Below are 24,057 nucleotides of genomic sequence, written 5' to 3'. Positions count from 1 at the left end.
CTCTTTCCCTTCTCCTCTTTATTGGAGCCGCTGGCGGGAGAAGGGGGCGACAAGGTGGGGGAGGGGGAGAGGGGGGAGACCCCCGGGGTTGGGGGGGGTGGGGGTCACCCCCGACCCCCCCCGCGAGGGTTTTGGGGTTTTTTGGGGGGGTTTCGGGGTCCCCCCTTCCCCACAATTCCCGGGATTTTTCAGCGCCGCCGCCGCCGGTACAAAAATAAAAGCTCTGCACGACCCCTCCCCCCCCGCGCGACCCCGCCCCCCCCAAATTTCGGACCGGGGTTTTTGGGGGGGGGGGGGGGGAGGGGTCAGATTCCCCCCCCCCCCCCCCCCCCCCGTGTGACCCCCCCCCTCCCCCCCCAGTGCTACAGCAGGGCCAGAAATGGGGACCCCCCCCCAAAAAAAAACCAAAAAAAAAATCGGAATTTTAGGGTCAGGACCCCCCCCCCCGAGCCCCCCGAAATTGGGGAGGGGTCCCCCGGTATTGCTGCACCTCGGGGGGGGGCGGGGGGACACCCCCGGGATGGGGGTACGGGGGGGGGAGGGGTCCCTGTGCAAAGCGGGGAAAGTTTGGGGGGAAAACCCCGAATTTGGGGGCTCTGCCCCTCCCCCCATAAATGGCTTTTGGGGACCCCCCCCTTTTTTGGGGTCTCCCCCCTTTTTGGGGTTCCCCCCTTCTTTGGGGTCTCTCCCCCCTTTTTTGGGGTCTCTCCCCCCTTTTTGGGGTCCCCGGTCTCTTCTTGGGGGGAAATTTTCCTCCTTTTTTTGTCTTTTCGAGTTTTTTAAAAAATAGAATAAAAATTCCCCTTCCCCGACCCCGAAATCAATCCGATGGAAATAATCCGAATAAAATAATTCCAATTAAAAATAATCCAATAAAATAATTCTGATTAAAAAAATAATAATAAAAATAAAAGGATCCGAATAAAAATAAAATACCAATAAAATAATCCTCATAAAATAATGATTCTAATAAAAATAATCCCAATAAAAATAACCCAAATAAAATGATGATTCTAATAAAAATAATTCTGATAAAATAATTCCGATAAAATAATTCCGATAAAAATAATTCAATGAAATAATTGAATAATTATATAAATAATCATTCAGATAAAAAGAATCCCAGTAAAATCATAATTCAGATAAAAATCATCCTGATAAAATCATGATTCACATAAAAAATAATTCCGATAAAAATAATTCTGATAAAAATAACTCTGATAAAGGAATCCAAATAAAATCCCTCCAGTAAAAAATAACTCTACTAAAAAATAATTCTGATTAAATAACTCTGATAAATTATTCTGATAAATTACTCTGATTAAATAATTCCACTAAAATCATTCCAGTAAAATCATTCCAGTGGAAATAATTCTGATTAAATCATCCCATTAAAATAATTCTGATTAAAAATAATCAAAATAATTCCAATGAAAAAAATTCCATTGAAATTATCCCAGAAAAACCATTCCAATAAAAGAATCCCAATAAAAAGAATCCCAATAAAAAGAATTCAATAAAAGAATTCTTAAAAAATGATAAAAAAAAAATCTGATTTAAAAAAATCTGATGAAAATAATTCCGATGAAAGCAATTCTTGTGAAAATAAATCTCATTTTAAAAAATGATCCCAATTAAAAAAAAAAATCCCAAATAAAAATAACCCAAAGGCAGAAAATTCCAATAAAATAACTCCAATGGAAAAAATTGCAATAAAACAAAACTCGAATGAAAACGATCCAAATAAAAAATAATCCCAATAAAAATCGTCCAGAAGGAAAAAACACCAATTAAAAAAATTCCAATAAAAATGATCCAAATGGAAAAAAGTCCGAATAAAGCAATCCCAATAAAAATATAACATAATAATAATAAAAAATAAAAATAATCCCAAATGAAAACTAATAAATAAAAACAATCCAGGTAAAAATAACAAATAAAAATAATGAATGAAAATAATCACAATAAATCAAAATAAAAATAGTACATAAAAATAATAGAAATAAAAGCAACCCTAATAAAAGTAATCCCAATTTAAAAATAAATAAAAAATCATCCCAGTTAATCAATAAAAATAATCAATAAAAATAATCAATAAAAATAATACAAATAAAAGTAATGAAAAAGAATGATAAAAAGAATAAAAATAAAAATAGTAGAAATAAAGATAGTGAAAAAGAATGATAAAAAAATAAAAATAAGACAAATAAAAATAGTACAAATAAAAATAATGAAAAAGAATGATAAAAAGAATAAAAGTAAAAAGAATAAAAATAAAAAGAATAAAAATAAAAAAATACAAATAAAAATAATCCAAATAAAAATAATGAAAAAGAATGATAAAAATAATCCAAATAAAAATAATGAAAAAGAATTATAAAAAGAATAAAAATTTAAAAAATAAAAATAAAAATAATACAAATCAAAATAATCAATAACAATTATAAATAAAATAATAAAAATAAAAATAATCCAAATAAAAATTTAAAAATAAAATCAAATTAACCCAAATTACCCCCCCCCCACTTTGTCCCCCAGTCTCAATCCCGGAGCCCAACCGGGGCCTCCCCTCCCCCCTCACGGGGGGGGCTCCCCCCGCCCCTCCCCCTCCTCGGGGGGTCTCCCCGGGGGGGTCCCGGGGGGCTCCGGGGGGGGGTCCCGCCCCTCCCCCTCCCCCTCCCCCTCCCCGTCCGGGGGGGGCTCGAAGCGGAACCGGGGGGGCCCCGGGGGTCCCGGGGGGGGCTCGGGGCTGAGCGGGGCCCGGAGCCGGAACCACTCGCGGTTCTCGTGCAGCGCCCGCAGCATCTCCCGAGCGTCCGGGTGCACGAGCTCGGCCCAGGCCTCCCAGAGCGGCTGCACCACGAAATCGATGAACCCCACCTGCAAACGGGACATTGGGGACATCAGAGACAGTGAGGGGACACTGGGGACAGAGGGACAGCATTGGGGACAGAGGGACAGCATTGGGGACAGCACTGGGACAGGGGGACAGCACTGGGACATCTCTGGGTGCACGAGCTCGGCCCAGGCCTCCCAGAGCGGCTGCACCACGAAATCGATGAACCCCACCTGGGATCTGCACCTGTGATTTCCTGCTGGCGGCGCTGTCACACCTGGGGCTGATCCTGTTGTGTCCCCAAGTGTCCCCCAGGTGTCCCCAGGTGTGTCCCCATGTCCCCAGGTGTGTCCCCAGGTGTATCCCCATGTCCCCAGGTGTCCCCAGGTGTGTCTCACCTGGGATTTCTCCACCGAGGCGCTGTGCTTGTCGCACATGGGGCTGATCTCCAGGTGTGTCCCCATGTCCCCAGGTGTCCCCAGGTGTGTCCCCATGTCCCCAGGTGTCCCCAGGTGTGTCCCCAGGTGTCTCACCTGGGATTTCTCCACCGAGGCGCTGTGCTTGTCGCACATGGGGCTGATCTCCATGCCGCGCTCCCGCTCCCGGTCCCCCTGCCTGAAGAACTCCTCCATGATCCGCTCCGTCCACTGCCGGTACAGCCCCAGCGGCTTCGTGGGGTTGCTCAGGTCGGCGCAGTGCACCATGTTCCGCAGCACCTGGGGATGGCAGTGTCACCTGGAGGGGGGCCAGGGACACCTGGGCCACCCTGGGGACAGACAGGGCCACCTGGGACACCTGGGGACGGCAGCGTCACCTGAAGGGGGGCCAGGGACACCTGGGCCAGCTTTGGGACAGGAATGCCACCTGGGACACCTGGGGGCAGCCAGGGACACCTGGGCCACCTTGGGGACAGACAGAGCCACCTGGGCCACCTTGGGGACAGCAGCGTCACCTGGGACACCTGGGGGCAGCCAGGGACACCTGGGCCACCTTGGGGACAGACAGAGCCACCTGGGCCACCTTCGGGACAGCAGCGTCACCTGGGGGTGGCCAGGGACACCTCGGGGCAGACAGGGCCACCTCGGGGACATGGATGTCACCAGGGCCACCTCGGGGGCGGGCAGGGACACCTGGGCCACCTTGGGGACAGTGGCATCACCTGGGAGTGGCCAGGGACACCTGGGACACCTTTGGGACAGCGGCGTCACCTGGGACACCTGGGGGCGGCCAGGGCCACCTCGGGGACAGGCAGGGCCACCTTGGGGCAGACAGGGCCACCTGGGACACCTTGGGGACAGTGGCATCACCTGGGGGTGGCCAGGGCCACCTTGGGGACAGGGACGCCACCAGGGCCACCTTGGGGACAGCAGCGTCACCTGGGGGTGGCCAGGGCCATCTCGGGGACAGGGATGTCACCAGGGCCACCTTGGGACATCCAGGACCCCCCTCAGGCTCCACACGTCTCCCCCTGTGGCTCAGGGACCCCCTCAGGTCACCCAGGACCCCTTTGGGACCCCCCCAGACCCCTGAGACCCCCCCAGGACCCTTTGGAGACCCCTGAAACCCCCCCAGGACCCCTTGGGGACCCCTGAAACCCCCCCAGGACCCCTTGGGCCCCCCCAGACCCCCTTGGGCCCCCCCCAGGCCCCTTTTCGGGGTCCCCCCGCCCACCTGGATGCGGTCGGTGTAGTTGTCCAGCAGCAGGACCCCCGAGCTCGTCACCTTCTTGGTCTCCACCATGGTCTTGAGGTCGGCCAGGAGGCTCATGTGCTTGGACATGTCCGTGGCCAGCACCTGGGGGCACCAGGGGGGGATTTTGGGGGGTTTTGGGGGATTTTGGGGGGGTTTGGGGGGGTTTGGGGGGGTCAGGGAGCACCCGGGGCAGGGCTGGGGGGGTCCAGGGGGGTTTTCAAGGGATTGAGGGGGAATTTTGGGGGTGTTTGGGGGTGTTTTGGGGTGCTGACCGTGTCAATGACCAGCGCCTGGGGCTGTTCAGGGCGTTTTGGGGGGTTTAGGGCAGGATTTTGGGGTGTTTTTTGGCAGGATTTCAGGGTGGTTTTAGCTGGATTCTGCAGTGTTTTAGCAGGATTTTGGGGTGTTTTTTCAGGGTTTTGGTGCTGACCATGTCGATGACCATCTGGCGTAGCGCCTGGGGTATTTTTTGTCAGAGATTTGGGGTGTTTTATCAGGATTTTGGGGTTTCAGGGGTGCTGACCATGTCGATGACCATCTGGCGCAGCACCTGGGGCTGTTCAGGGGGTTTTGGGGTATTTTTTGGGCAGGATTTTGGGGTGTTTTAGCCGGGTTTTGGGGTGTTTTATCAGGATTTTGGGGTGTTTTTTCAGGGTTTTGGTGCTGACCATGTCGATGACCATCTGGCGCAGCGCCTGCCGCTGCCGCCGGGACAGGTTCTGGAAGATGTCGCAGTCCTGCTCCTGCAGCAGCTTGAAGCCCACGGCCAGGTGATGGTTCTCCAGCACCGACTCGTCGTTGTAGAGCAGCGCCAGCTCCGAGTCTGGGGGAGGCAGGGACCCCTGGGACCCCCGGGTCACAGGGAGGGACCCCCAGGATATGGGAAAGGACCCCCTGGACATGGGGAGGGACCCCCAGGACCCCTTGGGATATGAGGTGAGGGACCCCCAGGGACCCCCAGAACATACGGAGAGACCCCCAGGGACCCTCAGGGCACAGGGAGAGACCCCCAGAGACCCCCAGGGCCCAGGGAGAGACCCCCAGGACACAGGGAGAGACCCCCAGGACCCCCAGGACACAGGGAGGGACCCCCAGGACCCCCTGGACATGGGGAGAGACCCCCAGGGCCCCCTGGACATGGGGAGGGACCCCCAGGGACCCCCAGGACCCAGGGAGAGACCCCCAGGGACCCCCAGGACCCAGGGAGGGACCCCTGGCACCCACTGGTGTTGATGAGGAACTGGTTGGAGACCCCGGGGTGGTCGACGTCGTGGATGGCGGCAGCAAAGAGGGCGGCCAAGACCTCCAGGTCGGTGAAGACGTCCTGGGATGGGGGGGGGGACACCCTCAGACCCCCCCCCGAACCCCAGCGGGGACCCCCCACCCATTTATGGATCCCCCCACCCATTTACGGATCCCCCTGTCCCATTTATGGATCCCCCCACCCATTTATGGATCCCCCCACCCATTTATGGATCCCCCCACCCATTTACGAACCCCCCATTTACGGACACCCCTCATTTATGGACCCCCCCATTTATGGATCCCTCCCATTCATGGATCCCCCCACCCCATTTATGGATCCCCCCACCCGTTTAAGGATCCCCCGTCCCATTTAAGGATCCCCCCACCCATTTAAGGATCCCCCCACCCGTTTAAGGATCCCCCCTGCCTGTTTATGAATCCCCCCACCCATTTATGGATCCCCCTGTCCCATTTATGGATCTCCCCGTCCCATTTATGGATCCCCCCACCCATTTATGGATCCCCCCACCCGTTTAAGGATCCCCCTGCCCGTTTGTGCCCCCGTGGGTCTGGGGTCTCACCTCGAGGGCGGGCGTGGCCAGCAGCACGTGTGTGGACTGCAGCACGTCGGCGGCGTGCAGGCTGTTGTGGTAGGCCACGTCGGGGTGGTAGTGCTGCTCCAGAGCCCGGGCATAGCCCAGGAGAGCCCGCTCGGGGATGGCAAAGGTGCGGACCAGGTCCCGCTCCTGGTACCCAAACACAGCCAGAATGTACCCAAAATGTACCCAAAATGTACCCAAATGTACCCAAAATGTACCCAAACACAGCCAAAATGTACCCAAAATGTACCCAAAACACAGCCCAGGAGAGCTCGCTCGGGGATGGCAAAGGTGTGGACCAGGTCACGCTCCTGGTACCCAAATGTACCCAGAATGTACCTAAAATGTACCCAAAATGTACCCAAAATGTACCCAAAATGTACCCAAACACAGCCAAAATTAACCCAAAACCAGCCAAAATTAACCCAAAACAGCCCAGGAGAGCCCGCTCGGGGATGGCAAAGGTGTGGACCAGGTCCCGTTCCTGGTACCCAAATGTACCCAAAATGTACCCAAAACACAGCCCAAAATGTACCCAAAATGTACCCAAAACACAGCCCAAAATGTACCCAAAATGTACCCAAAACACAGCCCAAAATGTACCCAAATACACCCAGAATGTACCCAAACACAGCCAAAATGTACCCAAAATTAACCCAAAACACAGCCCAAAATACCCCCAGAACACACCCAAAATACACCCAAAATACACCCGAAATACACCCGAAATACACCCGAAATACACCCAAAACACACCTGAAATACACCTGAAATACGCCCAGAATGCGCCCTCCAGAAGCAGGGACGGGGCTCAGGGGGTCCAGGGGCAGTTTTTGGGATCCCAGGTGTGTTTTTGGGGTCCCGGGGGTATTTTTGGGATCCCAGGTGTGGTTTTGGGATCCCAGGGGTATTTTTGGGATCCCAGGTGTGGTTTTGGGGTCCCAAGGGCAGTTTTTGGGGTTCCCGGAGGTATTTTTGGGGTCCTGTGGCAGTTTTTGGGATCCCGGGTGTGTTTTTGGGGTCCCAGGGCAGTTTTTGCGTTCCCAGGTGTGTTTTTGGGATCCAGGGGGTATTTTTGGGGTCCTGGGGATATTTTTGGGGTTCCCAGGTGTGTTTTTGGGGTTCCTGGGGGTATTTTTGGGATCCCAGGTGTGTTTTTTGGGATCCAGGGGGTATTTTTGGGGTCCTGGGGATATTTTTGGGGTCCCGGGGGTGTTTTTGGGGTCCTGGGGATATTTTTGGGGTTCCGGGGGTGTTTTTGGGGTCACCTGGAAGATGGTGAACATGATGCAGCTCAGCGAGCGGTTGTTGGAGAACTCGGAGACGCGGAAAATGTTCAGCCCCCATTGGTTGAGGCTGTCCAGCTCCTGGGGTGGGGGGGGGGACATGGTGGGGACCCCCCCCCAAAATGCCCCCAGACCCCCCCAAACCACCCCGAGACCCCCAAACATCCCCAAGACCCCCAAACCCAGGAGCCCCCCCCGAGCCCCCCCCCAAGCCTTGGAGCAGCCTCAAACACCCCCAGGACCCCCCAGGACCCCATTGAGACCCCCATGGGTGCCCCCCCCAGATCCCCTGAGACCCCCCCAGATCCCCTGACACCCCCAGACCCCCCCAGACCCACCCAAGACCCCCTTAGATCCCCCCAGATATCCCCAAAACCCACTCGAGACACCCCCAGATCCCCCCAAGACCCCCCGAAACCCCTCCAGACCCCCCAAATCCCTCCAGACTGCACTGGGACCCCCTTAAACACCCCCAGACCCCCCTAGATAACCCCAAGACCCCCTTAGATCCCCCCAGATAACCCCAAAACCCACTCGAGACACCCCCAGGACCCCCCCAGACCCCCCAAACCCCTCCAGACCCCCCCCCAGACCGCACTGAGACCCCCTCGAACACCCCCAGACCCCCCCCAGATCCCCCCAGACCCTCCCCAGACCCTTCCAGACCCACCCGGATCCCCCCAGACCCCACTGGACCCTCCCACAAACACCCCCAGATACCCCCCAGGACCCCCCCCCAAAACCCTTCCCAGCCCCCCTGAGACCCCCCCCCAACAGCCCCTGAACCCCCCAAACCCCCCCAGGACCCCCCCAAGACCCCCCCGAGCCCCCCGAGCCCCCCGAGCCCCCACCTTGCCCAGCTGCTCCTCCCTGTCGGTCTCGACGCCGTAGCGGGGCAGGGGCCGGGGGTCCCGGGGGGGGTCCCGGGGGGGGTCCCGGGGGTCGCAGCCGGGGGGGGGCGGCCGGCGCCGCTTGTCCCGCTCGGGGGGGCCGGGGCTGGGGATCTCCACCTCGGGCTGCTTGTCTGGGGGGGCACAGCATGGATGGGGGGCTCTGGGGGGCTCTGGGGGTCCCTATGGGGCTCATGGGGGGCTCTGGGGGGCTCTGGGGGTCCCTATGGGGCTCATGGGGGGCTCTGGGGGTCTCTGGGGGTCCCTATGGGGCTCTGGGGCTCCCTATGGGGCTCATGGGGGTCCCTATGGGGGTCTCCACCTCGGGCTGCTTGTCTGGGGGGGCACAGCATGGACAGGGGGTCCTGGAGGGTCCCGGGGGTGTCCGGGGCTGTTTTTGGGGGTGTTTTGGGGCTATTTTGGGGGTGTTTGGGGGCTGTTTTGGGGGTGTTTGGGGGCTGTTTTTGGGGTGTTTTGGGGCTGTTTTGGGGGCTGTTTTGGGGCTGTTTTGGGGCTGTTTTGGGGGGTGTTTTGGGGGCTGTTTTAGGGGTGTTTTGGGGCTGTTTTGGGGCTGTTTTGGGGCTGTTTTTGGGGCTGTTTTAGGGGTGTTTTGGGGCTGTTTCGGGGCTGTTTCGGGGCTGTTTTGGGGCTGTTTTAGGGATGTTTTGGGGCTGTTTTAGGGATGTTTTGGGGCTGTTTTAGGGGTGTTTTGGGGGTGTTTCGGGGCTGTTTCGGGGCTGTTTCGGGGCTCTCACCCACCCAGGAAGGTGCTGGCGATGTACTCGGACACCTGGTTCCCCGAGCGGCTCATCCCGGACAGGTGCGAGAGCTCCCGGTTCAGCATCCGCTTGAACTGGGGGGGACAAGGGGGGGTCAGGGACCCCCGGGAGACCCCAGGGACCCCCCAGAGACCCCCAGGGATCCCCCAGGGACCCCTCAGAGACCCCCAGGGATCCCAGAGCCCCCTGGGACCAACAGGGACCCCCCCAGGGACCCCCCCAGGGAACCCCCAGAGACCCCCAGGACCCAACCTGGGATCACCTGGGGCCCCTGAGACCCCCCCCAGGACCCTCTGGGGACCCCCCCAGGGACCCCCAAGGACATCAGGGACCCTCCCCCTCCCCCCCACAGAAATTCCCCCCCCAGTTCTAATCCGCCCCCCCCCCCCCCAATTTGCCCCCTCCCCAATTTGTGGGGGGAGGAGCAGAGGGTGCTCCTCCCCCCCCACCCCAGCCAATCAGGAGCGGCCGTGCCGTCTCCATGGCAACCGCCCCACGGCGCGGGGGGGGGGGGGGGGGGAACTTTAACCCCTCCCGTGCCGGGGGAGGGGGCGGGGACAGCGCTGAGCCCCGCCCCTTTCAGAGACCCCTCCCCAAATCCCGCACGTGCCGGAGCGCCGGGCCCCCAAATTAAGGGGGAAAAGCCCCCCCCAGGGCCCCCCCCAATCAAAACAAGACCCCCAAATGGGGGTGGGGGGGCGCATTTTGGGGAGGGGGGACATGCAGGGAGGGGGGGTGGAGGGGTCCCCATGCCATTGAGGGGGTCGGGGAGGTGGGGGGGGGGGGGGGTCGGACCCGCCCCCCACCCTCTGCCCCGCCCCCCGCCCCGTTTTCCCCCCCCCCCCCCCCCTTACCTGGTCCCACCACCCCACCAGCCAGGGCCTGGCGCAGCTCTCGCAGAAAAAATCCACCAGGGGCATTTTGGGGGCCGCCAATTTGGGGAGGGGGCGCGGGACCCCCCCCCCCCCTCCCCCTCCTCAACCCTCAGCGCCCCGCGGCTCCCCCGGGGTGGGGGCGGGGGGGGGGGCCCCGATCGGCGCTCAGGGCCCGGGGGGGGGCCCCGGGGGGCTCGGGGGGGTCTCGGGGGGGGGGGGGGAGCGGGGCCCCCCCCCCCGCGGTCGGGGGGCAGCGCCAGCCCCGCCCCCGCTCACATCGCCCCCAGACCCGAGGGCAGGGAAGGCGCCCCCCCCCCCCTCCTCCTCTTCCTCCTCTTCCTCCTCCCGGGGGTCCTGAGCCCCCCCCGAGGGTCCTGAGCCCCCCCGGGATGGTGGGGGGGGGTCCGGGGGGGTCACTGGGGGCCCATGGGAGGGGGGATGGGGGGGGGAGGGGCCAAAGGACGCGGGGATGGGGAGGGGGCGGGGGGAGCCGGGGGGGTCCCGGAGGGGTCTGGGGGCGTTCGGGGGCGTCCGGAGGGGCCTGGAGGGGTCTGGGGGCGTCCGAAGGGGCCTGGGGGGGTTTGGGGGGGCCTGGGGGGGGCAGGGAGGGGATGCGCGGGTGGGGGAGGGGATGCGGAGGATGCGGGGGGGTCCCGGGGGGGTCCCGGGGGTTTCGGGGGGGCCCTGGGGGTCCCGGGGGGGTCCGGGGGGGTCCTGGGGGCTCCGCTCGGGGCTGCGGAGGCCGCGGAGCGCCGGGCGGGGGGGGGCGGGGGGGGGTCCGGACGCCTGCGCGAGGCTCGGCCCCGCCCCCGGCCCCGCCCCCGGCCCCGCCCCCGCACCACGGTCACGGTCACGGAGGGGACACGGGGGGGGACACGGGGGGGGGGGCACCCCCAGCCGGGCTCAGGGACCCCCCCCGAGGGGCCGGAACCCCAAAAATGGGTCAGGGACCCCCCAAAACCGGCCCGGAACCCCAAGGGACTCCCCAAAAATGTGGGGACCCCCCCAAAAAAGGGTCAGGGACACCCCAAAAGTGTTGGGGACCCCCCCCAAAGGGCTCGGGGACCCTGCTCAGGGCCCGTTGGGGTGGGTGGGGGTCCCTCCTGGGGGGGACATGGGGGTGACAAGGCCAGGGGGGCCTGGGGACAGCTTGGGGACAGCTTGGGGACACTTTGGGGACAGCCTGGGGACAGTTTGGGGACAGCCTGGGGACAGCTTGGGGACAGCCTGGGGACAGCCTGGGGACAGCACCCTGCAGGGGGAGCCACGGCCATCAGGGCCACCAGTGTCACCAATGCCACCAATGCCACCAATGTCACCAATGTCACCAATGAATGCCACCAGGGCCACCAACAGAGCCACCAACAGGGCCACCAACAGAGCCACTGCCACCGATGCCACCAGAGCCTGATGCCAGCACTGCCCCTGCTCTCCCCATGTCCCCCCTCAGTGTCCCCTCAGTGTCCCCTCAGTGTCCCCAGTGTCCCCTCAGTGTCCCCTCAGTGTCCCCTCAGTGTCCCCACCTTGTTGGAGGCCATCTCGCTGACCGCCCTGTGTGTCCCCAGTGTCCCCATGTCCCTCAGTGTCCCCTCAGTGTCCCTCAGTGTCCCCACCTTGTTGGAGGCCATCTCGCTGACCGCCCTGTGTGTCCCCAGTGTCCCCATGTCCCTCAGTGTCCCCTCAGTGTCCCTCAGTGTCCCCACCTTGTTGGAGGCCATCTCGCTGACCGCCCTGTGCGTCTGCAGCGTCTCCAGCTGCTCCAGGCACCAATCCAGCTCCTGCAGGGTGTCCCGGGCCAGCTGCTGGGCCGTGGCCTCTGGGGACAGAGGGGACACTGGGGACAGTGACACCGGGACAGTGACAGGGACACCAGGACAGTGACACCAGGACAGTGACAGTGCCACCAGGACAGGGACAGTGACACCGGGACAGGCACAGTGACAGGGACAGTGCCACAGTGACACTGGGGACAGGGACAGGGACACCATGACAGGGACAGTGCCACCAGGACAGTGACACCGGGACAGTGACACTGGGGACAGGGACACCAGGACAGGGACACCAGGACAGGGACACCGGGACCCAGGAACGGGGACAGGGAGGGAGGACCCCGGGCCCGGGGACAGGGGGGACCCTGGGGTGACACTGGGGACAGGGGGGACCCTCCCGGGGACCCCTGGGCCAGAGGAGACCCCCAGGAATGGGGAGGACCCCCAAGGGCGGGGGGGGTGGGACATGGGGAGCCCCTGGAATTGGGGGGGTCCTGCAGGGGAGGGGCTGCCCGTCCGTGCCTCAGTTTCCCCAAACACCCCAAAACCCCAAACCTCCCCAAAACCTCCGCAAAACCCTCCCAAACTCCCCAAACCCCCAAAACTCTCCCAAACCTCCCCAAAACCTTCCCCAAAACCTTCCCCAAAGCCCCCAAATCCCACAAATCTCCCCAAATCTCCCCAACCCCACAAACCCCCGCAAAGCCCCCAAAACCCCCAAACCTCCCCAAAACCTCCCCAAATCTCCCAAGCCCCCCAAACGCCCCAAACCTCCCCAAACCCCCCCAAGCCCCCCCAGCCCCCCCAGGCCTCACCTGAGATCGTGGCCGTGCCCGGGGGGGGCTGGGAGCCGAGGGGCGACCGCCTGAGGGGGGGGGGGGGCAGGGGGGGTCAGGATCCCCAGTTCCGGATTGGGGGGGGGGGGGGGTGTCAAGGTGAAGGGTCAGAGGTCAGAGGTCAGAGGTCACGCACGTGCAGCCCGGGGGCGGGGAGGTGCCTTTGGTCAGGATGGAGAGGTTGCTGCGGACACTGCGGAGACTGGCCAGGACCTGGGGGGGGCATGGAGGGGGGCATGGAGGGGGGGAGAGACCCCCTGAGACCCCCCCAGGACCCCCCAGAACCCTCTGAGACCCCCAGGACCCCTTGAGACCCCCTGAGACCCCCCCAGGAACCCCCAGGAGCCCCCCAGGAGCCCCCAGAACCCTCAGGAACCCCAGAGACCCCCTGAGAGCCCCCCAGGAACCCCCAGGAACCCCTGAGATCCCCCAGGACCCCTTGAGACCCCCTGAGACCCCCCCAGGAACCCCCAGGAACCCCCCAGGACCCCCTGAGACCCCCCAGGAGCCCCCAGGACCCCTGAAACCCCCCTGAGACCCCCCCAGAACCCCTTGAGAGCCCCCAGGATCCCCCCAGCACCCCCAGAACCCCCCCCAGGACTCACCGAGACCCCCCTGAGACCCCTCAGAACCCTGAGACCCCCCAGGCCCCCCCGCCCTACCTGAGCAAAGGGGGTGACGATCAAATCCTCAGCGTGGCTGGAAGGGAAATTCGGGGAAAGGGGTGGGGGTCAGGCAGAGGATCTGGGACCCCCCCTCAATTCAGGGGGTCCCGGGGATCCCGGGGGGGGATGTTGGGGGGGGTCCCTGGGCTCGGAGGGCTCTGGGGGGGTCCCGAGGGGGTCCCTGGGTGATCTCAGGGGGCTCCAGGGGAGGGTCCCTGGGCTTGGGGTGATCTCGGGGGGATCCCTGGGGGTCTCGGGGAGATCTCGGGGATCCCGGGGGTCCCTGGGGGTGTCCCTGGGGGTGTCCCTGGGGGTCCTGGGTGTCCCGGGGGTCCCGGGGGGCTCTGGGGGGATCCCGGGGGTCCCTGGGGGGTCTCGGGGGTCCCTTGGGGGTCCCTGTTGGTCACTCACGCGTCGCTGCTGGCCGAGGAGCAGCGGGAGAGGCTGCGCGGGGATCCCGGGGGTCCCGGGGGTCTCGGGGGGCTCTGGGGGCTCTGGGGGGATCCCGGGGGTCTCGGGGGTCCCTGTTGGGCACTCACGCGTCGCTGCTGGCCGAGGAGCAGCGGGAGAGGCTGCGCGGGCTCGCGGCCAGGTCGCTCTCGGAGCGGTACAGGAAGGACTCGCGGCGCTGCGCGGGGGCGGCCCCGGCCTGGAGCCCCCGGCCCGGCCCGCGCTGGGGCTCGGGGGGGCTGCGGACCCCCGCCCCCCCCCAGGGGCCATTCTCCACCTCCGAGCTGCGGGGACACCGGGGGGGGGGCGGGAAATGGGGGGGGGGGGGTCCTGGAGCGGCGGGGACCCCCCCAGCAGCGCCCCCAATTCAGCCCTGAAACACCCAGAGCCCCCAATTCAGCCCTGAGCCCCCCCAGAGCCCCCGGGTCAGCCCTGAGCCCCCCAGCAGCGCCCCCGGGTCAGCCCTGAGCCCCCCAGCAGCGCCCCCGGGTCAGCCCTGAGCCCCCCAGCAGCGCCCCCGGGTCAGCCCTGAGCCCCCCAGAGCCCCCAATTCAACCCTGAGCCCCCCCAGAGCCCCCGGGTCAGCCCTGAAACACCCAGAGCCCCCAATTCAACCATGAACCCCCTCAGTTCAGCCCTGAACCCCCCCAGAGCCCCCAGTTTGATCCTGCAGCCCCCAGAGCCCCCCGTTCAATCCTGAACCCCCTGAACCCTCCCAGTTCAACCCTGAGCCCCCCAACTCAACCCTGAGCCTCCCCAGAGCCCCCTGTTCAACCATGAACCCCCCCAGAGCCCCCCAATTCAACCCTGAACCCCCCGGTTCAGCCCTGAACCCCCCCAGAGCCCCCAGTTCAACCATGAACCCCCCCAGAGCCCCCGGGTCAGTCCTGAGCCCTCCAGAGCCCCCAGCTCAATCCTGAGCCCCCCCAGAGCCCCCAATTCAACCCTGAACCCCCAGACCCCCCCCAGCTCAATCCTGAACCCCCCAATTCAATCCTGAACCCCTCAATTCAACCCTGAACCCCCTAAACCCTCCCAGTTCAACCCTGAACCCCCCAGACTCCCCCAATTCAACTCTGAGCCCCCCCCCCAATGCCGGGAACCCCAGGAGACCCCCAAACCCTGGGGGGGGGGGGCTCGGGGGGGGGGCTCTGGTCCCACGGAGGAGCCCCCCAAGCTGGGGGGGGTCCCCAAAACCCGGGGGGGTCCCCAAAACCCGGGGGGTCCCCGAACCTGGGGGGGTCCCCGAACCTGGGGGGGTCCTCGGTCCCGGGGGGGTCCCCGGCCTCATTCCGGGGGTCCCGTCCCGCCCCCGGGGGGAGCCGGGGGGGCTGCGCGGGGGTGGGGGCGGGGGTGGGGGTGACTCACCGCCGGCAAATTTAGCAACCGGCTCCGGGAAGAAAAACGGGGGAAAAAAAATAAAGGAAAAAGAAAAAAGGGGAAAAAAAAGAGAGGAAAAAATGGGGGAAAAAAGGAGAAAAAAAGGGGGAAAATGGGGGAAAAAAAAGAAAAAAAAAAAGGGGAAAAGGAGGAAAAAATGGGGTGGAAAAAGGGGGGAAAAAAAGGGAAAAAAGAGGAAAAAATGGGGGGAAAAAAGGAAAAAAAGGGGGGGAGGAAAGAAAAAAAAGGGAAAAAAGAGGGGAAAAATGGGTGGAAAAAGGGGGGAAAAAAAAGGAAAAAAAGAGGAAACAATGGGGGGAAAAAAGGAAAAAAAGGGGGAAAAAAGGGGGGGAAAAAGAAAAAAAAAAGGGGAAAAAAGAGGGGAAAATGGGGGGGGGGAAAGGGGGAAAAAAAGGAAAAAAAGAGGAAACAATGGGAGGAAAAAAGGAAAAAAGGGGGGAAAAGGGGGGAAAAAAAGGGGAAAAAAAAAAGGAAAAAAAGGGTAAAAAAAGGGAAAACCCGGCTTATTTGGAATTTCCGCGGGATCGATTCCCCCCGGCGCGGGATCGTTCCCGGTGAATGCAGGGGAGTCCCGGGATGGGCCAGAGACGGGAGGAGGATGGAGATGGGAGTGAGGAAGATGAGGAGGAGGAGGATGAGGAGGAGGGGGGGGGACACCGGGAGGGTGGCGGCGCCCGGGGCATTTCCCGGTGGGACCCCCCGAGCCCCCCCAGCCCCGGGGCCGCGGGACCCGGCCCGGCCCGGCCGTGATTCATCCCCGGCGGCCACGGGTGACTCACGCCCGCCCCGAGCCGAGCCCGGAGCGCCCGGAACACCGGAACACCGGGAACGGAGCGGGGGGGGGGAAGAACGGGAGAATCCCCGGGGCTGCGGGAGAAACGGGCTCCAGAGGCTGGGAACCGCTGCCAGGAGGTGGGAGCAGCCTCCGGGAGATGGGGAAAGGCTCCAGGAGCCAAAAACAGCCACTAGGAGCCGGGAAAGGGCTCCGGGAGCTGGGAAAAGGCTCCAGGAGCTGGGAAAAGCTTCCAGGAGCTGGGAAAAGGCTCCAGGAGCCGGGAAAAGGCTCCAGGAGCCGGGAAAGGGTTCCAGGAGCTGGGAAAGGGCTCCAGGAGCCGGGAAAGGGTTCCAGGAGCCGGGAAAGGGCTCCAGGAGCCGGGAAAAGGCTCCAGGAGCTGGGAAAAGCTTCGAGGAGCTGGGAAAAGGTTCCAGGAGCTGTGAACAGCCTCTGGGAACTGGGAAAAGGCTCCAGGAGCTGGGAAAAGGCTCCAGGAGCTGGCAAAAGGTTCCAGGAGCTGGGAAAAGGCTTCAGGAGCCGGGAAAAGATTCCAGGAGCCGGGAAAAGCTTCGAGGAGCTGGGAAAAGGCTCCAGGAGCTGGGAAAAGGTTCCAGGAGCTGTGAGCAGCCTCTGGGAACTGGGAATGGCCTCTGGGAGCTGGGAAACGGCTCCAGGAGCTGGGAAAAGCTTCCAGGAGCTGGGAAAAGGCTCCAGGAGCCAGGAAAATGTTCCAGGAGCCAGGAAAATGTTCCAGGAGCTTGGAAAAGGTTCCAGGAGCTGTGAGCAGCCTCTGGGAACTGATAACGGCTTCCAGGAACTGGGGAAAGCCTCCAGAGGCTGGGAAAAGCCTCCGGGAGCTGGGAAAAGCTTCCAGGAGCTGGGAAAAGCTTCCAGGAGATGGGAAAAGCTTCCAGGAGATGGGAAGAGCCTCCGGGAGCTGGGAAAGGGCTGGGAACAGCCACCAGGAGCCGGGAAAAGCCTCCGGGGGCCGGGAAAAGCCTCCGGGAGCCGGCGGCAGCTGGATCCCATCCGGATCCCATCCGGATCCCATCCGGATCCCGCCCGGATCCCGGCACGGCTGCGGCTCGGGGCCGATCCCGCCCGGAATCGCCGCCGCCTCCGGCCCCGTTCCGCCCCGGGCAGGGAAATTCCGGCGGCCCGGGCGGAGCGGGCGGGGGTCGCGGGGCAGCGGCGGCTCCGGGGGTCCCGCACCCCAATCCCCGCGTTTGGGGGGGTTCGGGGGCTCTCACCGGGGGGATCCCGGCCCTGCCGCCCCCCAGCGCCCTCGGCAGCCGCGGGGAAGGGAGGATGAGGAGGAGGAGGAGGAGGAGGAAGGAAATCACCCCCCCCCCCCAGCAGCAGCAGCCGCTCTCGCAGTCCCGACCATCTGCCGAGCCTCCTGTGCATAAATTAACGGCGCTAATGAGGCCGGGGCGGCGGAAGGACGCGGAGCTCCCGGCGCATGGCGGCGCCGTCTCCCCAAGTTGTTTTCCCCGAAAAAAAAACTGAAAAAAACTTCCCCGCCGGGAACGGGAACGGGAACGGGAACCGGAACGGGGCCAGATGGACCCGGGGGCGGAAACCCCCCCCCAAAATCTCCGGGGTCCCCGCAGCGCCCGGGGCCGGTACCGGGATCCCGGGGGTCCCACCGGGAGGAGGCGGGGACGGGGGTCCCCGGTACCCCCGAGTGCTTCTCCGGTACCGGGAGGATGCGGGGGGGCTCCCGGTACCGGTACCGGGATGAGGATGGGGACTCCCGGTACCGGTACCGGGATGAGGATGGGGCTCCCGGTACCGGTATTGGGATGAGGATGGGGGCTCCCGGTACCGGTACCAGGATGAGGATGGGGGCTCCCGGTACCGGTACCGGGATGAGGATGGGGCTCCCGGTACCGGTACCGGGATGAGGATGAGGATGGGGGCTCCCGGTACCGGGATGAGGATCGGTGCTCCCGGTACCGGTACCGGGATGAGGATGGGGACTCCCGGTACCGGTATTGGGATGAGGATGGGGGCTCCCGGTACCGGTACCGGGATGGGGTTTGGGGGTGGTCCCAGCTCTGATCCCGGTACCGGGAGGATACCGGGGGAGGGGGGTCCGCCTCCAATCTCGGTCCCAAGAGGACGCTGAGGGGCTCCCGGTACCGGTACCGGGATGGCACCGGGTGAGCTCCCAGCCCCGGTACCGGTACCGGGATGGCACCGGGTGAGCTCCCAGCCCCGGTACCGGTACCGGGATGGCACCGGGTGAGCTCCCACCCCCGGTACCGGTACCGGGATGGCACCGGGTGAGCTCCCAGCCCCGGTACCGGTACCGGGATGGCACCGGGGGTCCCGGGGGTCTCGCCGCCGTCACCTACCGCTTGCCGGTGCCGGGGGTGCCGTGGAGGGAGGAGGGCCAGGACATGCGGGCGCTGCGCAGCCCGGGCCGGTCCCCGGTGTCCACGGCATCCGCCCGCTCCATGGGCCGGGGCCGGTGCCGGTCGGTGTCGGAGAAGCCGCGGTGGCGGATGCGGATCGGGGTGCGGGGCTGGCGCCAGAGGTGCTGCGGGGGGCGCAGGGGGCCCGGGCCCTCCCGGGGCACCGGCAGCGACAGCGAGAGGCTCTTCCCGGAGCCCGGTACCGGCTCCATCATCGCCGCCGCCGGGGGGAGCCGGGCACCCGGAACGCCGCCGGTACCGGCACCGCCGCCACCCCGGTGCCGGTTCCGGGGTCCCTCCTCAGCGATCCCCGGTACCGGCAGCGGCTCCTCCCGGTGCCGGGCTCCGCATGGCCCCGTGCAACCGGTTGGAAAGAGCCGGGAAGAAACCTCCCGGTGCCTCCGGCGCCGCCGCCGGTGCCGCCGCCGGTGCCGCCCCCGCGCCCCGCTCGGCGCCTCCCCCCGCCCCGGGACCTCCCCCGGTCCCGGAACGGCCCCGCCCCGGGACCCCGCGGACCCCCCCCCGCAGGGACTCGGCGGCGCCGCCCCCCCGGTAACCGGGGATCCCCCCCCCCGCTGTTCCAGCACGGGGATCCCCCCCCCGGTAACCGGGGATCCCCCCCCCACGCTGTTCCAGCACGGGGATCCCCCCCCCCGGTAACCGGGGATTCCCCCCTCATTAAGGGATCCCCCCCCAATTAAGGGATTACCCCTCATTAAGGGATCCCCCCTCATTAAGGGATTTCCCCCTAATTAAGGCATTCTCCCCCAATTAAGGGATTACCCCTCATTAAGGGATTCCTCCCCAATTAAGGGATTCCCCCCCAACCGAGGGGACCCCCCTCGTGCCCCCCAGCACCCAAACTGGGTTTGGGGGGGCGCAGGGAGCCCCCAGCCCCAGCCCAGCACAGACCCCCAGAACTGCGGATCTGGGGGTCCAGGCTGGGGGTCCAGGCTGGGGGTCCCCCCCTTTCCCCCCTGCACAGATCCCGGTTTGGGGGTGTTCCCGTCTTCCCCCCCCCCCGTTTCCATGACGGGGCTGTGGGGATGCTCGGGGGGCACCGTCCCCGCCCCGGGCCGCGTCCGGCCACTGTCCCCATGTCTGTCCCCATGTCTGTCTGTCTGTCTGTCCCCATGTCTGTCTGTCTGTCCCCATGTCTGTCTGTCCCCATGTCTGTCTGTCCCCATGTCTGTCTGTCTGTCTGTCCCCATGTCTGTCCCCATGTCTGTCTGTCTGTCTGTCCCCATGTCTGTCTGTCCCCATGTCTGTCTGTCTGTGTGTCTGTCCCCATGTCTGTCTGTCTGTCTGTCTGTCCCCATGTCTGTCTGTCTGTCCCCATGTCTGTCCGTCCCCATGTCTGTCTCTCTGTCCCCATGTCTGTCTGTCTCCATGTCTGTCCCCATGTCTGTCTGTCTGTCTGTCCCCATGTCTGTCCCCATGTCTGTCCCCATGTCTGTCTGTCCCTATGTCTGTCCCCCCCTCCCCAGCCAAGGGACCCCTCCCAGCATGGCCGGAGCTCCCCCTGGCTCGGCACCGGCACCCCCCGTGTGTCCCCCCCCCGTGTCCGTCCCCCCCCCCCCCCGGTGTCCCGGTACCTGCGGGGGCGGCCCGGGGCCCGCAGGGGCAGCGAGGAGGGGCGCGGGGGCTCGGGGGGCACCTGCAGGGTCCCGGAGAGGCGGCGGCGGCACCGGCGGAGCTCGGGGCCCGCCATGGCCCGGGGGGGCTGCGGGGGGCGCGGGGGCGTCAGGGGGCACGGAACGGAACCGAACGGAACGGAACCGAACGGAACGGAACGGAACGGCACAGCCGGGAACGGCACGGCACGGAACGGCACAGCCGGGACTGGCACGGCACGGAACGGCACAGCCAGGAACGGCACAGCGGGGACTGGCACGGCACGGAACGGCACCGCTTGGCAAGAGAGTGGCACAGCACGGCACGGCCAGGGAGCCTCCCCCCGCACGGCACGGATGGGCACGGATTGGCATGGATGGGCACGGATGGGCACGGATGGGCACGGATTGGCACGGATGGGCACGGATGGGCACGGATTGGCACGGATTGGCATGGATGGGCACGGATTGGCACGGATGGGCACGGCATCAAACCGCACGGATTGGCACGGATGGGCACGGATTGGCATGGATTGGCACGGATTGGCACGGATGGGCACGGATGGGCACGGATTGGCACGGATGGGCACGGATTGGCACGGATGGGCACGGGTTGGCACGGCACAGCATCACCCGGCGGGGCACAGGGCACGGCATCAAACCGCACGGGTTGGCACGGCACGGGCACGGCACGGATTGGCACGGCACGGGCACTGGCACGGGAACGGAGCCTGGCACGGAACGGAGCCCCCCGCCCGCCCCCGGTGCCCCTGACCTGCGGCTCGGGCCCGGCCGCGCCGCTCCGGTTCCGGCTCATGTCGGGTGCCGGGGCTCGGGGCGCGGGGCCCGCGCGGGGCGACCCCGGTGAGTCCCGGGGGGCGGCGGGACCTGCGGGGAGAGAGGAGGGTGAGGGGGGGGGCCCGGTACCGCCGGGAATCCCCGGTAACCCCGGTAACACCCGGTAACTCCCGGTAAAACCCGGTAACACCCGGGAATCCCGGGAATCCCCGGGAACACCCGGTAAAACCCGGTAACACCCGGTAACACCCGTTAAATCCCGGTAGTCACCGGTACCCCCGGGCTCCGGGCTCAGCCCCGCCACGCTCGGTACCGCCCGGGGCTCCCGGTGGGCTCGGGGCAGCCCCGCTCCCATCCCGGCCCCCCCCAACGGCTCCTCCCGGTACGGGTTGCCAAGGAAACGGCGGCATCGCGTCCCGCGGGACCGGAACCGGCACCGGGACCCTCCCCGCGGCACCGGCACCGGCACCGGCACCGGCAGCACCGCCGGACCCGCAGCTCCCGGCCAGACCCGGATTCCGCATTCCGGGGACTGCCGCGGTTCCGGTCCCGGCCGTTTCACGGTACCGGGGCAGCACCGGGACCGGGGGGGCTCTGGCTGCGGCAGGGATGGGAGGAAGGGACCGCCTGGTGCCGGTTCCGGTGCCGTTCCCGGTGCCGTGCCCGTACCTGGCCGCCTCCCGGTGCGGCGGCGCTGCCCGGCATCCTCCCGCCTTTGTCTCCGGCGGGAGCGGCCCCGGTGCCGGCGGGAGCGCCCGGTGCCAGCGGCGGAAACGCGGCGGGGGCGGCTCCTCCCACCCCCGCACCGGCCCCGCGCGGGTCTCCGGTGCCGTTCCCGGTACCGCTCCGTTCCCGGTGCTGCTCCCGGTACCATTCCCGTTCCCGGTGCCGTTCCCGTTCCCTTTCCCGTTCCCGTTCCCGGTACCATTCCCGCTCCGTTCCCGGTTCCGGTGCCGTTCCCGGTACCATTCCCGCTCCCGTTCCCGGTGCCGTTCCCGTACCTGGCCGCCTCCCGGTGCCGCGGCGCTCCCCGCCATGGTCCCGCCTTTGTCCCCGGCGGGAGCGGCCCCGGTGACAGCGGCGGAAACGCGGCGGGGGCGGCTCCTCCCCCGGCCCCGGCCCCGGCCCCGCGTGTCCCCGGTGCCCCCCGTGTCCGTCTGTCCCCCCCGTGTCCGTCTGTCCCCCCCGTGTCCGTCTGTCCCCCCCCCGTCCCTGCGCCCGTGTGTGGAATTTTCCCTGAATCCCTTCCCGCAGTCAGGGCAGCGGAACGGCCTCTGCTCGGCGTGAGTGCCCCGCGAGGCACTGGGAAGGAACTGGGAGCACTGGGAGGGAACTGGGAGTGCTGGGAAGGAACTGGGAGCACTGGGAGCCCATACTGGGAGCACTGGGAGGAACTGGGAGCACTGGGGATGGCAGGGCAGACACGTCCCTTCCTTTGTCCAGATCCAGCGCCAAGCGTTGAACGGCTGCTGAGCGGGGTCTGGGATGAGGACGGTTCTGCTGAAATTGTGAACGCTACAAGAAAAACGAGCTTCCTTTGGATGGCTGGGATAAAATCGCTGGGAAAGGGCCCTTTTCAATTCCATTTGGTGCCACCTCCCCTTTTTTTTTGTTTTGTTTTTATGGCTAAAACTCCACGGTGAGCAATGCCAGCCTAGAGATGAAATGCAGGAGTCCTTGGTTTTGCAGCGAGCTCAACTTTCCCTTTTCCCTTTTCTCCTCTCTTTCAGGACAGGGACAAGCACTGAACTCGCCCTGGCCTTGCCAAGGTGTTGGAGCTGCCAAACCCAAACTGGTCCTGAGGATGGAGGACTTAAGAAATCACTCAATCCAGCCAAAAGCTTTAAAAAGGGAGATGGTTTGGTTATAAAAATATTTCTGCCTGAGACTGGGAAGAGTTAAACCCCCCAGTTCTGCACAACAGCACAAGGATTTTTTAATTCTTTGCCTTTTTTTCCCCCTTCCTTTGAATGGGTTTGTTTGTTTCCCCTTGGAGGCTGCACACACAAGAGGCAGATTTTCCAATTAAGCCGTTTTTTCCCCATTTTTAGTCTCCAGCGGAGCCCAGGTGCCAATTGTTCGCTGCTTGGTTTCTGCCTTCCCTTTCCTGCCTGCAGCTTAACCCCTTCCTCTCCTTCCTGCTTTTTGGCCATCTCTGGTCGTGCAGATGGTGCTGATGCAGATGATGCTGATAAATAATTATCAATCAGCTTGGGAATGGTCTGCGTCAGGTACCAGTGACATTAAAAAATGCAGTATATGGACAATCAAGCAATGAATTTAGCAGCAGTTGGATAATAACCAATCTTTCCTTTGAGGCCATCTTCATGGCATATTTATTTATAAAGGGAAAGCATTTGGTTTTTATTTTAAAAAATACTAAAAAGCACCAACAGCCGGCTTAAGTGGGCATGGGGTGGGAGGGTGAAACCTCTGTGTTCAACCCCCTGGGATCATCACTTGGGCTTCCTGTGCTTCTCAAGCTCTCAAAGTAAAATTGGCCCACCAAACTCATCTTTGTCTCAATCCCAATCCCCGCATCGCCCTTCAGGTGCGTTTCCTCACAATGAAATTGGAGTAGAAAATGCTTTTAAACCCTCGCTGGGGTTTAAAAGAAAAAACATTTTAAAAAATGGGTTTTTTTACAAAGACTTTGTAATGTTTTTCCTTTTAAACCCCTCACAACCCCATCACATAGTGGGGAGGCAGCTCAGGGAGTGTCAGCCCACAGCTGCCATCCTGTGCTCGTGCAGAGCCACCTCTGCAGCTGTCCCAGGAAAGCACAGGAGAGGGCTTTACACAGATCAGGGATCAAGCTAGGCCCAGGCTGGGCTCAGCTCAGCCACCATGGTGCTGTTAGAACCTTAAACCCTTTTTCTGTATCAGATTGATTGATTGTGGTGCAGCCACTGTTGCTGTCCATGTGCTCCCCTGCAGCCCAGCCTGGCATGGTGAGCAGGGGCTTGGGGTTAAACATCAAACCAGGAGATAAAACAACAGCTAAAAGCCCTGCCCTGCCGTGTGCCTCACTCTGCAGCACTGCTGTGAGAGGAGGGTGAGAGACCCAGTCAGTCTGAGCTCTGTAAAGCAGATACAGAGCAGTGATGAGTGCCTGAATCACATCCCCT

General features: G+C 62.7%; 2 protein-coding genes and 1 long non-coding RNA gene across 9 annotated transcripts; 2 read left to right on the top strand and 1 right to left on the bottom strand.

Moving 5' to 3' along the window:
• PDE4A (phosphodiesterase 4A) lies at positions 1-22,047 on the bottom strand. 7 transcript variants are annotated; one of them, XM_071419031.1, is made up of 17 exons: positions 21,931-22,047; positions 20,907-21,019; positions 20,114-20,241; positions 14,012-14,206; positions 13,470-13,506; positions 12,944-13,020; positions 12,787-12,836; positions 11,906-11,980; positions 9,308-9,401; positions 8,510-8,682; positions 7,641-7,739; positions 6,355-6,519; positions 5,753-5,852; positions 5,197-5,351; positions 4,508-4,630; positions 3,370-3,552; positions 1-2,880 (listed from the first exon to the last, which is right to left on the bottom strand). In XM_071419031.1, exons 2-17 carry the CDS (start codon positions 20,946-20,948, stop codon positions 2,432-2,434), a joined length of 2,145 nt encoding a protein of 714 aa, XP_071275132.1. In that variant the 5' UTR covers positions 20,949-21,019; positions 21,931-22,047; the 3' UTR covers positions 1-2,431. The 7 variants fall into 7 exon arrangements, with proteins under 7 accessions (XP_071275132.1, XP_071275133.1, XP_071275129.1 ...); XM_071419032.1 differs by lacking the exon at positions 21,931-22,047 and adding an exon at positions 21,599-21,752; XM_071419028.1 differs by lacking the exons at positions 20,114-20,241; positions 20,907-21,019; positions 21,931-22,047 and adding an exon at positions 18,459-18,991.
• Positions 3,072-3,408, top strand: LOC139585959 (uncharacterized). The gene is made up of 3 exons (XR_011677406.1): positions 3,072-3,181; positions 3,214-3,330; positions 3,361-3,408. It is a non-coding gene; the product is annotated as an uncharacterized lncRNA (long non-coding RNA).
• On the top strand, positions 20,947-23,439 carry LOC139585927 (tetra-peptide repeat homeobox protein 1-like). The gene is made up of 3 exons (XM_071418982.1): positions 20,947-21,054; positions 21,196-22,212; positions 22,981-23,439. Exons 1-3 carry the CDS (start codon positions 20,947-20,949, stop codon positions 23,104-23,106), a joined length of 1,251 nt encoding a protein of 416 aa, XP_071275083.1. The 3' UTR covers positions 23,107-23,439.
• Positions 23,440-24,057: the final 618 nt, after the last annotated feature.

This window comes from Agelaius tricolor, unplaced genomic scaffold (genome assembly GCF_023055355.1).
Source record: "Agelaius tricolor isolate 1412-34295 unplaced genomic scaffold, bAgeTri1.0.p SCAF_97, whole genome shotgun sequence".
Taxonomy (NCBI): Eukaryota; Metazoa; Chordata; class Aves; order Passeriformes; family Icteridae; genus Agelaius; species Agelaius tricolor.
The sequence above is the reverse complement of the archived record's forward strand: the minus strand, read 5'-3'. Positions and strand labels throughout refer to the sequence as shown.

Bases quoted from the DNA above. Each gene is read 5' to 3' on its own strand.
- PDE4A (XM_071419028.1), bottom strand. From the start codon at position 18,733: ATGATGGAGCCGGTACCGGGCTCCGGGAAGAGCCTCTCGCTGTCGCTG. The intron at 13,021-13,469 runs GTAGGGCGGGGG...TGCCCCCCCCAG, and splicing joins TCGTCACCCCCTTTGCTCAG to GTCCTGGCCAGTCTCCGCAG. The intron at 9,402-11,905 runs GTGGGGACACTG...TGTCCCCCCCAG, and splicing joins GCGAGATGGCCTCCAACAAG to TTCAAGCGGATGCTGAACCG.
- LOC139585927 (XM_071418982.1), top strand. From the start codon at position 20,947: ATGTCGGGTGCCGGGGCTCGGGGCGCGGGGCCCGCGCGGGGCGACCCC. The intron at 21,055-21,195 runs GTACCGCCGGGA...AAATCCCGGTAG, and splicing joins AGGGTGAGGGGGGGGGCCCG to TCACCGGTACCCCCGGGCTC. The intron at 22,213-22,980 runs GTGAGTGCCCCG...CCCCATTTTTAG, and splicing joins CGGAACGGCCTCTGCTCGGC to TCTCCAGCGGAGCCCAGGTG.